At 43.5% G+C, this 14054-nt stretch overlaps 1 protein-coding gene across 1 annotated transcript in view; it reads right to left on the reverse strand.

The window, feature by feature from the left end:
* The window catches only part of ITIH2 (inter-alpha-trypsin inhibitor heavy chain 2), a 28991-nt gene extending 16646 nt beyond the window's left edge, over positions 1-12345 (reverse strand). Inside the window, exons 1-8 of the mRNA XM_057403786.1 lie at positions 12229-12345; positions 10612-10686; positions 5626-5661; positions 4740-4912; positions 3944-4048; positions 3481-3643; positions 2201-2308; positions 337-465 (exon numbers count right to left, since the gene is read on the reverse strand). Of these exons, the coding sequence (XP_057259769.1) occupies positions 337-465; positions 2201-2308; positions 3481-3643; positions 3944-4048; positions 4740-4912; positions 5626-5661; positions 10612-10686; positions 12229-12312 (873 nt within the window). The 5' untranslated portion in view covers positions 12313-12345. The remainder of the gene's footprint in view (positions 1-336; positions 466-2200; positions 2309-3480; positions 3644-3943; positions 4049-4739; positions 4913-5625; positions 5662-10611; positions 10687-12228) is intronic.
* Positions 12346-14054: the final 1709 nt, after the last annotated feature.

Raw genomic sequence — 14054 nt, forward strand, 5'->3', positions numbered from 1 at the left:
CTGCTTCACGTTAACATAAAAATAGTGATGTTCTGGTTGCCTCCTTATGATGTATTGGTACAACATCCAATGATGCTGTCTTCTGATCCAACAATAAATCATCAGAGTGCTGATAGGTATAAAAGACATTGGGTTTTGGATAAGGCAGGAATGGGCTCCTGACTGTAAGTAGGACCATGTCTTAGTCATAACTTAAATAAATCCATTTTTCCCACTTAAAATCTCTCTGTTCTTTCAAATGGAAATGGAGCTCTTTCTCATGCTTATTCTCCTGAACATGAATTTTATTTAGCAGTTCTTGGATTCAGGGATCTCCCATCCCAGTTAAATACTTACTTCCAGTTCTCCACCCGTGGTTTCCCTGTTCACATCGTACTGCACCACAAAGTTCCCATCTACTGCTGTGGATGAGCACGTGGGGCATTTTCGTTGTTGAGCCATTGTGGGCTTGAAAGAAACGTGAGCCTTGAAATGAGAAGAGGTCACCAGTCAGTCCGGCGCTGTGTGAGAGGTGGGCCATTGACACAGAGGGAGTTCATCTGCTCATGAAATATCCTACTCCACTGAACACTTTTCTTCTTTCTTTATTTGTGCTCTTAGTTTAAGTGGAAAATGGACTTTGGCAGTAAGGTTTGCCTGGACATGCTGATTCAGGGGTAGCAACTGTGAAACAAATGAGATGACCCATCCAGAGCACCAAATATTTCAATTAGAGCTGTGCAAACCATTTGTAGTAAATAGTGTGTTGTCGTTTCTAGTAAGTCATGTTTTTTACTGGTTTAAATGATGTATGATTTTATCAACATTCTTAATGGCTTTTTAATTAATACTTTTCCAAAATAAGAGCATTCAGCTTGTCTGTAAATTGAGTACTAGGAACCCTTTTCATCATAGAATAGTTAGGATTGGAAGGGACCTTAAGCTCATTCAGTTCCACCCCCCTGCCATGGGCAGGGACACCTCACCCAAGACCATGTTACCCAAGGCTCTGTCCAGCCTGGCCTTGAGCACTGCCTGACTGGTTATGCAGACTCAATGGATATATGTATATTTTCAAGGCCAGGATGGACACAGCCTTGGGTGCCATGGTTTAGTGTAAGATGTCCCTGCCCATGGCAGGGGGTTGGAACTGGATGATCTTAAGGTCCTTTCCAAACCTAAATATTATATGATTCTGTGTCTCTGGTTTGACTCGATGACTTGAAGTTTCCTGAGAATATAAGACATTGTACAGCCACATACCACCTCTGAAATTACCTGCTAAGCTAGAAATGCAGGTGAGTGTGGCATCAAGCTGAGCTTGGATATCAACAAACAATACTGCCTAATATGTTATTGTAGTAGTGTAGAATCACAAAATAGTTAGGGTTGGAAAGGACCTTAAGGTCATCCAATTCCAACCCCCCTGCCATGGGCAGGGACACCTCACACTAAATCATACCACCCAAGACTTTGTCCAACCTGGCCTTGAGCGTCACCAGGGATGGAGCATTCACAACTTCCTTGGGCAACCCATTCCAGTGCCTCACCACCCTTAAAGTAAAGAACTTCCTCCTTATATCCAATGTAAACTTCCCCTGCTTAAGTTTTAACCCGTTAGCCCTTGTCCTGTCACTGCAGTCCCTAACGAGGGGTCCCTCCCCAGAATCCTTATAGACAGACTTTCTGTGCCTGATTCTCATATCCTGCATTAAATGTCTATGTAAGAGTGTCTATGTAAGTGTACCCTCCCAGAGTCACTGCTTAAAGCTGTTTGAGACAAATGTCTCTACTGTTGGAGGGTTTACTTATAGCCAAGAGCTATGCTGGATAAAACTAGGACAAGAATGTTAAGCAATAGAGCAGTTCTAGAATAAGTCCCTCTGCAGATGTTCTCAATTCAAACTGAAATTATGGAGTTATTCCAAAATGGTTATTCCACTTGATATTCATCACTTACCTTTTCCACGTCCACCAATCTCAATGCATTGCTCTTTCAGAATAACAAATCGAAAGCTTTGCACAGAGGTGGATGGACACTGTTTCTGTGTTGCTGTCACAGTAGGATTTGAGCATCTTGTACATGCATTTAGGTATCAGTAATGAAGACACTACAGTTTTTCTTGCCGTATTTTTACAGGTATGAGAAAATGCCAAGGCTGCATTGGAGCAAGTGTGAAAACTGAAGCTTTTCATGCTGCTTCTAGTCTATGACTGTTACCTTTTTCTCCCCCTTGGAGATGGTGGTGATTCCATCAAAATGATCTCCAAGTGAATTAGGAACATGCACATAGCGAAGTCCCTGTGGCTCAATGATGCGGACATCCACCTAAAGGCAGGAAGAGAGGACCTTTAGTATGGAGCACTGCCAGTGTTATACCAGGATCTTATGAACCCTCCACAGCCAAACTCCAGCTGGGGGTGGGTTGCCTTTGAGAACGATCCAGTAGGGCCAGTCTCATTTATGGTGGGGTTCATGTCAAAAGAATAAAAAAGATTTGGTGGAAATGCTCGTTTTTCCTCTCTCTCTTATCCCCTGGGGCAAGTGCTGGGAGAGGAGGCAAGGGTGGTACCATTGCTTATGCTGAAAGCGCAAAAGAAGAGTGAAGTGACCCTGCCTCAGTGCTGCTTTGGGCTGGGAGGCCAAGAGGAACACCAGGTGATGAGTCCTCTTCCTCTCTACTCATGCTATTGACAGGACAGAGAGTATTCTTGCTTTTGTTTGGATAGCCAAGGTGATTTGGAAAATAAGATGAGGTGAGGTCTTTTCCAGCTGTGTTTCTGAACAGTTAGTAAGAGTACTAGTAGGCAAGACATGGCTTGAAACAGATCATAGCCTGCACCAAGGAAATGTGAGCAGCAAACCTTTACATGCAGCTTGTGCTGAAGCCACGACAAGCTCAAGAAGACATTTATGAAACAGACACATAAGAATGGACAGATGGAAATGTCCAGCTACCCCTGTATCTTGCGTCTGTTGATGCATGACAGAGGGCACCTTTGGAGGAGTGTAAGAAAGAGGGTAGGAATAAGATAAGTCATCTTCTGGCAGACAGCTCTGTATTCAGCAAACATCTGCTCTCATAAGACACTATCCTATGGAACGGGCATTACTGTGAAGAGCACTGTTCCAAATAAATAGCAAATATCATTTGTTTTCCTTCAGTTAAGGCAAGTTTACACAAGGGTATATATAGGCCAAGGCTTATTTGCCCGAGTGGTTCTGACATGAGTCAGTCTCGATTTGGAGGATACCCAGCTGTGTCAGCACGAGAGGAAGCAGGACACATTTGCTCCTCGCTTTTGTAGCCACCATAGTTCCTGGGTTGAGGTGTTTAATGCTGGCTTCTCTTTTGCAAGTGACCTGTTTGTACCAAGCCCATATGGAAGGAAGGAGCCATAGGTGAAGTGTCCTGCTGTGGGACTTGTAGGAACCTCGTCTGCTTTCTCAGCGAGGACTCACTCGTTGGGTGCTGCCTGCACAGACCAGCTCTACTTTACCTCCATGTGCTTTGCCAAGCGTCCTGGCTTCACAGACACGATGTGCTCATATGAGCTCAGCCTCCTTCGAATCATTTCATGGTAGTGAAGTTCAAACTGGATCCTTGTCCCTGGGGGCACATTCACTTCGGTTTTGAAGTTTTCCATGTCCAAGGCATTGCTCCTGAAAAGTCAACTGTGGGGTTATTTTGAGAAAATACAATGAGAAAGAGAGCTTCTTTGCATTTTGGTTTAGAGTTATGCATGTGCTGGGTCCGATTCTAACTGTGGCCTACATCAGGGAACTGCAGTTGTCCTTTAGCACCATGTTTTATCAAGCTGAAAGCAGAAACACAAGTTGAGTCCTTGATAATTAAATAGCAACCCATTTTCCTTCCCAGAGCTCCCTCCTCCTGGGACGGGTCACCCTTAGTTCTTCTATGAATAAGTTCAATCCAATTCCCATATGCCAAGGTCTCTATACCTTACTATTCCAGCAGCTTTGCCTTTGGCTTTTGCTTGAGCATACATTTTCCTGGCTTCAGATTTTTCCCGGATTTGGCTGGTAAATGTTATACCATTGACATCCCTAGGAGAGAAAAGCACAGTCAGCTTGCAAAAGCAACAGCCTTGCAATCAATGACTGTTTCTTCACTTTAGGAAAGCACTGGTGAAATCTAAGCTGGTGGGAAATGAAATAATAAGGCTCTTGTTTAACCCCAAAGGAATGAAGTCTGGTTTCCATTAGATCTCTATCTTTTCCCTACCTGCTTTTTCATTTCAAATAGCAGCACTCTTGTACTCTAAGGAGGTTCTTCCCTCCCTTACCTCCTTCACCCTTTCCCTGTTCTTTGGGCTGGCCAAGCAGTTACCAATGTCATGGCTGTTATGGAACGCGGATCAGGACACATCTCCTGACCAGCAAGCTGGCTGCTGCATCTCTGAATGGATACTGAAGCAGATTAGTTTCTTTCTGTTCTAATTTGGGTCTTCTCCTCCCTCCCCTTTGATCTGGTGCCAGCTTGCACAGGAGAGGTGGGAGCTTGGTCTATTTGAGACTTCTGATCTTTTGTCAAATGAAGTTGGCCAATGGCCCAGTAATTCCTGGAGAGGAAGAGATGGATGGACAGACAGTACGATGGCATGACCCTTCTTTTCTATGAGTAAGCCTGTTAAATTTACTTACACTGGAAAATAAGAGGTGTTTTGCTTTTACAAGCAATTCCCTCTCACCACTGAGTCCTGCCAGAGCACAAGGCTGATACCTGCCCACTACTTACATAGTAAAGTTGTCAATAAAAGCTCCTTTGGGGACTTGCACATCAAACACTATGTGCTGGGGCCGTTTTGCGTTATTCACCATTTTGGCTTGGATCATCGTGTTGGCCAACCGTGATGTTATAGTGGATTGAACTTTGTAGCTGTAGAGGCCTATCTTGTCATCGTCCTCCACCTGTGATTGACAAAACGGCTCTGTAAATTTAGGACACAGCAAGAAAAGATGCCCTTGAGGGCAGTATCAATCCCTTTTATAGTCTCAGTGCCTTTTATGCAACTGCTGTTCCTTACAATATGGCAGCTAGATGGGATATGAACTCAAGTTCAGGACACCTCCATATTTTACCTGGCAGTTGTGACAGGATACTCATGTCAATGTAGTTCATTATAACACTTCAGCTGAAAGACAGAATTTATTAAGCTGGAATGTTTTCCTTGCTTTTGACCATGCAATTTTGGAATGCCTCTATTGGTGCAATCCACCATAGAAGGGTACAGAGTAATCTTCAACACCATATACTGAGGAGAAGAGAGCTTACATTTACAATAGAAGTCTTAAATAAAGGAGACCAGAAGCATTAGTTACTGACCTAAATGGTGAAGCTATGGCAGTTGGAGAACAGTATTAAAGTGGTATATTAAGATACTGGTTTTGTCTAATCACTTTGGATGCTTATTTCTTCATATTTACCATACCCTTCTCTCTCCAAGAGCAGTTGTACAAACAGCGTTGTGCAAACAGTGCTCTGTTTAAAGAAAAGACATTAATACCCAACCAGCAGTAAAAACAAGGGCCTGAACAAACAAAAGAATTGATTTCCAAAGAATGGTTAACTAGAAAATCCCTTTGCTCAGGATTATTTTCCATGGAGGAAGGAAAAAACTCACCAGATCGCCAACATACCCCCAGTCGGCTGTGCTGCGCTGGAAAAGGAAAATAGGGAGAACATATTTCAGCAAAGCTAAGAACATAGAATCCTAGAATCATAGAATGGTTTGAGTTGGAAAGGACCTTAATGTCGTCCAGTTCCAGCCCCCTGCCATGGGCAGGGCCACCTCACACTAAACCATCTCACCCAAGGCTCTGTCAAACCTGGCCTTGAACACCGTCAGGGATGGAGCATTCACAACTCCCTTGACATGGACTGCAGGTGTTCCAAGACAGGGATCAGACAGTGGTAACATCTAAAAGCTGCTTTCCAAGATGATGAGAATTGGCTTGAGCTCTCAGGCTTAATGTGCTTACTCCCGTGCATACTCCTTTTGTCTTATTTACATATTTACACATGGGATGTTGGAGTACATCATCTCCCAGCTGTGACGTAGAGGCTATCCAAACCAGGAGAGCTCTCTTGCTCTGTCTTTTATTTCGTGTAGAAAACATTCTCTTCCAGAGCAAACCCATTCTTCCTGGAAGCAAAGCAAGCTGGCAAGGAGTCACACTCAGAAACCACAGCTTTTAACAGGAAAATTCTTGTTTCATTTTTCTAGGAAAGTGGGGAAACCTCAAAACACACACCTTTTTAGCTCAGTTTGTTTTCATTTACATTATAGAGTCTATGTTTACATTTAGAATATATATTTACATTTTTGTGTTACAGGCAATATGTATGTATAAAAACTCCTATTATGTGATCGATATCATATTTATATACTTGCATACATGCGGTTCGTTCTCTATGCACTGCTTAGAAGAGCTGAAGCTGCTCATTGATGGTTGGGTTTTCCCCTGCCCTATGAATAGCTCCATTAGGAGACTGCTATGAAGAGGTGGTGACATCTTGTGGCCATTTGAATAATTCTGTTTAATTCCCTGGAATTTAAGCAGAAGTAACTGTGGGATGGGATTTGGCTTACCTAGCTCTAGGGGGAGATGCATTGTTTAATGCAGATATCTCCTTTGGTGTTATCATCACAACTAGGCAAGCCCAGCCCTTCAAGGTCGATGGAGTGATCCCCTTCATCTGAAAATGGATACCCTCAAGCATGGTTGCCCTCAACCACACTGACTGTACTGATTAGAGGAGTGGGTACCCAGTGCCATTGATGGTGCCCAAGGGTACCTCCTGGCCTTTAGATGGAGCTCCAGGAGATCATGAGTCTCCTGTAGGTTTTGCATGGTATCTGACACCCATAAGATGTCTTGGACACGGCTAGATCCATGTTTGTAGTCAACTGGATTGAGCCATTCAACTCCATTGACGATAAGAAGGAACTTAGGGAGATGAGTCCAGCTTCTGATGGCTAAATTATAAGCATGTACCAAACATATCAATCCCATGTCAGGTTTCAGTTGCATTTGAATCCAAGAGGACCAAAACCACAGAAGATGCTCACAAAAACTGCATTGGTCATAGGGTGCACGTAAGGCTTTCTATACAGTTACTAAATTCATTTGAATCTACTTAATACACTTACTAGGAAAAATCTTGGGCTGCACAGAAGATGATACATGTCATAGCAAATCATTTTAATGAGGTGATTTTAAGGATCCTTTAAAGCCAGATAGAGAGACTGCAGGATTTCTGTCTGCCTTGGACCACATGTGGGGTTTATTTACTAGCTATGCAAGCTCTACCTGAAACAGCCAGGGATTTCAGGATCTGGAAGCCTGGTGCATCGATCCTTGCTCAGCCCATCCTGACACTCCACAAACATCACTGCGCTGTGATACCAGACGTTGGACAGAGCCTTGGGTGGCATGGCCTAAGATGAGGCATCCCTGCCCATGGCAGGGAGTTGGAGCTCGATGATCTTAAGGTCCTTTCCAACCCAAACCATTTTATGGCTCTACGATAAAGGATCAGACTATGAAGAATGATGTTTCCTATGTTGGGCATAGGAAACATCACCAGCACAAAGACAAATTAAGACTAAACCAACCTTAACTGAAACAAATTTAAACTTGAAAAGATGAAGACCAAGACCTTAGCACAGAAGCCATTTGTTTTATTGTGGCACTTTTCTGTTTCTCAGAAGAGCTTAGGGTTCCTGACTCACTCTACAAATGGTGCTTAAAGCTTTCAAGATACCCACATCTCCTTCCTTTTTGTGGGGGAAGAGATGAAGGGAGAGGTGCTGATGGAGACATGGGCTTGCCACTTGCACACGGGGTGGTCCAGCACTTAGGATCAAAAAGGCTGCAGAGGGCAGCCGCTCCACAGGAGGCCAGAGCTGCGGATGCTTCAGTTCTGAGCACTGCTGTGCTTACTGAGGACATGGGGTTTGTAGGGACTTCTGAGGCACGTGAGACTTGTGCTGTTTCTGGCATGAGGGTTCACGGCTGATCCTTGCCTTTAAACCACATCCACATCTGATGCCTACGCTGCGTAGGAACAGTACCTTGTGCAGTATCTAATAATGGTAATGAGGATGGAGAGAAGTGCCTTAGAAACTGTGTTAAGGACCTGGTCTGACAGATGCTGGGGCCTCTCTTCAGCTACTGAGGCCTGTCTTCTGCCACCTGTGCTGGCTATAGGTATGGCTGTTTAGCCCTCCATAATGATCTTTGTTCAAATCAGTTTGTGAGTGTTGCAGTCCACCACCAAGACAATACTGCCTGCTTCAAGCTAACTTTCATGCAGGGCTTCTGGCCCTGACTCCTACTGTCCTATCCCTGAAGGAAGAAGCCCTGGTGCCTAAGAGAGGAACACATTGCAAGAGTCAACGCTTTACAGGAGATTGCAGGTTCTGTTTCATCTATGGGATGCCTAGCTTACCATTGCTTCCGTGCTGCAGCCCACAGGCTGCTTCTGGGCTGTGACTCAGTAAAGCAAGGAAAGCAGGTTCAGAGATGTTACAGTGCATTCAAAGGGAACTACTTTTGTACTGGGGCATGAAAAAGGTGAAGAAGCAGATGTGCAGCATGAAAAACTAGAAAAAAGATGCGATCTACCTGGCCTGTTCTCCCAGTTCTTTGAGGTGCTGTTTCCTCATGGAGTCCCTTGTTTTCGTGTGGCTCATTTCCTAAGCAGTTTTTAAAAGACTGCCAATTTCATTGCAGCCTCTTCAGATTCCTTCTGAGGATCACAGCCCTTACTATGAGGTGCAAGAAGAGCAGTTTCCAACCTAAAGCTTGGCAAGGTTTGTATTCACAGTGCTGCAGATGAATCCTGGTCTCTCTGGTTGCATTTATATCCTGGGAGCTTTGGGCTCACCAGGCACCTGATTCCAGCCCTTTCTTCTGTATTTCCTTGTTGTGCTGGTTCTTATGGAGAGGAAACCAGGCAGAACAGTAAGGAACTAGGTGTGATCTCCATGGAGAGGAAACCAGGCAGGTAAAGCACTAAGGAAACAGGTGTGATTTCACCTGGCTCTGAACAGCTAGAAATCAGGATCAAGACTGGGATACACAGAATCATAGAATGGTTTGGGTTGGAAAGGACCCTAAAATCATCCAGTTCCATCACCCCTGCCATGGGCAGGGACACCTCACACTAAACCATGGCACCCAAGGCTCTGTCCAACCTGGCCTTGAACACCACCAGGGATGGAGCATTCACAACCTCCCTGGGCAACCCATTCCAGTGCCTCACCACCCTCACAGGAAAGAACTTCTTCCTTATCTCCAACCTAAACTTCCCCTGTTTCAGTTTTAACCCGTTACCCCTTGTTCTGTCCCTACAGTCCCTAATAAAGGGTCCATCTCCAGCATCCCTATAGGCCCCCTTCAGATACTGGAAGCTGCTCTGAGGTCTCCACACAGCTTCTCTTCTCCAGGCTGAACAGCCCCAACTTCCTCAGCCTGTCTTCATACAGGAGGTGCTCCAGTCCCTGATCATCCTTGTGGCCTCCTCTGCACGTGCTACACAACATCCTGCCTCCCAGTCTAGACACAGGCTATCTCCAAACAGAGATAACAGCAGTGCACCATCATACAGAGGTTCACAAGGTTAGCTGCGTTCCAGCCCATGGGGCACTCCATTTCTTTGGTCACGAGGACCATTGGCACACCTGAGACACCGTATTTTGGGAATTACTCAGGAGCAAGGATTTTTCACAAGAATCTGGACCTAGAAAACAATTCTTTTGGTTCAGACCTAATTGATAGGGTCCTAAGAGGAGTTCTTTGTCGTGTTGCCAATGGGCTAGTGACTGTAGGAAAACATGGTGCTAAACCAGTGATTCAGAAGACAGCCTTCCTGTAGTGATGATGTGCCTAAGTAACTATGTGCCTGCTTTGGGCCCAGAGTTGCTGTCTCGAGGTGTTTCACATAGCTCGGTTTAGACTCATTTAGTAATACTTTATTGTAACATAAGAGTAACTCATTCTATAGCTGGAATCTTAGTTCTACTGCTTTGCAAAGACTCATTTGATAGGTAGAGGATGAGAAATAATAGATGGGAATATAAGGAATAACTGGGGAATATATGGGAATATAAGGAATATATATTAATAATATACAATATAAGGAATAATGAAACCATTGGTAGAATTGGAAATTACTGCATGTATATGCCTTTACACTACGTATCTGGAAAGCTGGGGAACAGAGGCAGCTAGGAATGAGTGGGCTACCTGCAGGACTGGAAGGTTTCAGCCTCCATTGCCAGTGTCTGAAGTGCTTTCCCATTTCCTCATGGAAAAACACCACCAATATCAATGGATTTTTCCCACAGACAGTTACTGACAAGTATCTCCACTGTATAACGGTCCTTAGGAGCACATGTATGGAATAAAGCCTTGCGCTAGGTACTGCACAAAGGATAGTAGCAGTCCTTATCCCAACAAGAGATCTGGAGGTCTCAGTGCACATAAAGACCTGCTGGTCCCACCTGATTGCACGCTCACAGCCTTTGACATGGAACAAGCCACCTGGAGAGAGCTCCCAGCCATTCTTGCTCCCTTGTTTGGAGCATTTCTGGGTACTGTACCTGGTACCTGCCATTTCTCGTCCTGGAGCTGGAAGGAAATCCATCAATTTCTAGGTCAATCAGGTTCTCCACTTCCTAAAGGAGAAAGAAAGGCAGACATGTTGCTGCTGCCTTACTGTTTGATTAATCACTCCATTTATTATTGATTAGCATTCTAATAGAGTTCCAAAGGGAATTCACCTCCCCTTGGTGCAAATGGGGAGCAGAGGCACAAACCACCTCAGACCAAAATGCTGCATCCTCATACATTCAGCTACTCTCTATGGCCAGCTAGCTCTACATACTCCTATAAGATCATGACCTTTACCATCATTTTACAACCTTTCCTTCTGAAACAAGCAGTAATATTTAACCCACTGAAATGCAAGCGGCAGGTTACCATCAGGATGGGTCTGGTCATTGTAACCACAGCATTCCAGATACTGATCTCACTTAAACCAACAAGTTCAGGGAATTTCTACTTAAACAGTAAAAATTGCCTCTGGTTTTATACAAACATACCTGAGAACTATATCTGTCCTCTTGGCAGCAGAGGAACATCAGGGCTTTTCCAAGCTGCATTTATTCAGTTGGAGGCAATGCTTTTACAGCACAGCAATACTCTCAGTAAATTTTGTTAGCAGTTTAATTTATAGCAATAAAACTATTTAAGTACATGAGTTCTTCTCCAACTTTTATGATAGAATACACACAAAGGCTTGGACAATATTAACTTGAAATGTATAAGCACATTGCTGTTAAACTGGTACAGCATCTACGGTTAGAAAGGACCACAGGTCCGGAATATTTTTCCTGGGAATGACAAACTCAGGATAAAAATCTCAGCACAGCATGAAAAGTGCTGTAAGAGGAAAGAAAAAGAGGATATCCCTGCTCACTAATTCCTTTTGTTAATCTTGCAAAGGAAAAGAAAGCTTCTCAGCGTCCCTGCTTCCTTCACAGAAATGCTGCAATGCAGCCATGGGGAAATGGGTGCAGACACCCAAATCCAAGATCACCTGAGGCTGGGGGCTCGAACTTGAGTCAGAGATGTAATTGTGCTTCTTTTCATCATTGCATTGTCCTCAGAACTGACAAGCTCTTCTATAAATTGTCCCTTCGCTGGGAATGGACAGTCAATGGGATCTTAACTCCGCATTGGAAGTCTTGTTAACAAGAACCTGAGTCAACATGAAGCTCTGCTGCAGTTCCTAGTGGTCCATCCAGGAGAGCACATCCACAGAGGTACCTAGGTGCTATGGTTCTGCTTATTCCAGGGAGGCAGGCTATAAAATATGCTGAAAATCTGAGCATAGAAGCCCACTTGACTGTTTAAAGGTTAAAAGCCCCAGAAAAGGCAAAGTTGAGGTAAAAATACGAATCCTGCTTCAAAAGAAAGGTGGATTTGCGCCCATATTGCCCTAACTTCAATAATATTTTAAAAGCAACACTGCAGATGACAGGAGGAAAGCAATTGCCAGAACAATCCCGTTTACAGCTGCAAGCAGAAGAGAGGTCATGAGGTACAAGCAGAGCTACGAAGCAACGACCCAGTTCTGCTCCCCGCAAAGCCAGCTGCAGCTTCAACACCGACTTCAGCCAGGAAAGGAGCCCTGGGCCCTGCCTTGACGTACTCACATCTGGGATTTCATCGACAACGAGATCGAAGCTTCCCACTCCACAGATGAGGAACAAAGCCAGGAAGCAGATCTGATGCCCCATCTTCTCCCTCCTTGCTCCCTGAGGCGAGCCCGCAGAGGTACCAGACACAAGATCTTCTCTTCTCTGAGACAAGTTCAAGGAACGAGCTCAGGGTTCTGGGGCATTTGGAATGCAGTTTTGAAACGCTGACTTTGCTTAGGCCACAGGTAAATATTTGCCTTGTAACGTAAGCCTGAGCTGTGGTGCCTGAGCAAGGGTTATCCAAACAGTGTCTTCGCTTGCTTCTGCTCTCGATAACAGCTCAGGCTTGGATAGGCTCTCTTCTTGCTTTTGGAGCTTCCCGTTGTGTTTGAGTAATTTCCTGCTGGGCACAGACCTTGGAGTATGCAAAGCTTCAGAAGATCAAAGCAAGAACTCACTCCCAGCCTGTTTGCTTATAGTGAATGAGGTGAAGACTGGTTCTCAGAGCAATGGAGGCAGCAACACTGTGCTGCTCCAAGGGCCCTCCCATCACTGGGGTTGGCAGAGACCTTTGCGTTGGATCCCGACCCACACAAATACCCTTTTCCCACTGTGGCTGGGAAAGGATCATAGCTGGTGCTGGGATAGTTCTCAGTTTTCAATCTTAGTCACGTGAAAACATCTAGTGATGCTTTCAGATGCACGTCGTACAGTTCCTGGTTGCTTCTGAAACTGTTTTTCAGCCTCCCTGCCTCGTTGGATGCTTCAAGAGGTAGGGTGAAGTGAGCCAGCAAAGTAAAAGGGGGACAGCAGGGAGGAAGCAGGTTTCTGGCAGGAGAAGCTGGGCTATCCCCTCCACTCTTCCAAGAAGAAAGGAAATGTGCAGACATGGGAGCAACCTGAATGGAAAAGACTGAATTGCTGTCTGAATCCAGGGACAAGACAGCAGACAAGATTATGTTATGTTATGTTATGTTATGTATGTTATGTTGTGTGATGTTATGTTATGTGACGTTATGCTATATGTTATGTTATGTTGTGTGACGTTATGTTATGTTATGTTATGTTATATGTTGTTATGTGATGTTATGTTGTTATGCTCTGTTATGTTGTGTGACGTTATGTTATGTTGTTATGTTATGTTATGTTATGTGGTGTTATGTTATGTTATATGTTATGTGATGTTATGTTGTTATGCTCTGTTATGTTGTGTGATGTTATGTTATGTTGTTATGCTATATGTTATGTTATGTTATGTTGTGTGACGTTATGTTATATGTTATGTTGTATGTTATGTTATGTTATATGTTATGTTATGTTATGTGACGTTATGTTATATGTTATGTTGTGTGACATTATGTTATGTTGTTATGTTATGTTATGTTATGTTATGTGACGTTATGTTATATGTTATGTTATGTTGTGTGACATTATGTTATGTTATGTTATGTTGTGTGACATTATGTTATATGTTATGTTGTGTGACGTTATGTTATGTGACGTTATGTTATGTTATATGTTATGTTATGTTATATGTTATGTGACGTTATGTTATGTTATATGTTATGTTGTGTGACATTATGTTATGTTGTTATGTTATGTTATGTTATGTGATGTTATGTTATATGTTATGTTATGTTGTGTGACATTATGTTATGTTATATGTTATGTTGTGTGACGTTATGTTATGTGACGTTATGTTATGTTATATGTTATGTTATGTTATATGTTATGTGACGTTATGTTATGTTATATGTTATGTTATGTTATATGTTATGTGACGTTATGTTATGTTATATGTTATGTTATGTTATATGTTATGTGACATTATGTTATGTTAT

This window comes from Pezoporus wallicus, unplaced genomic scaffold (genome assembly GCF_028554395.1).
Source record: "Pezoporus wallicus isolate ANWC-B61680 ecotype Strahan unplaced genomic scaffold, APGP_CSIRO_Pwel_v1 contig_6978, whole genome shotgun sequence".
Lineage (NCBI taxonomy): Eukaryota > Metazoa > Chordata > Aves > Psittaciformes > Psittacidae > Pezoporus > Pezoporus wallicus.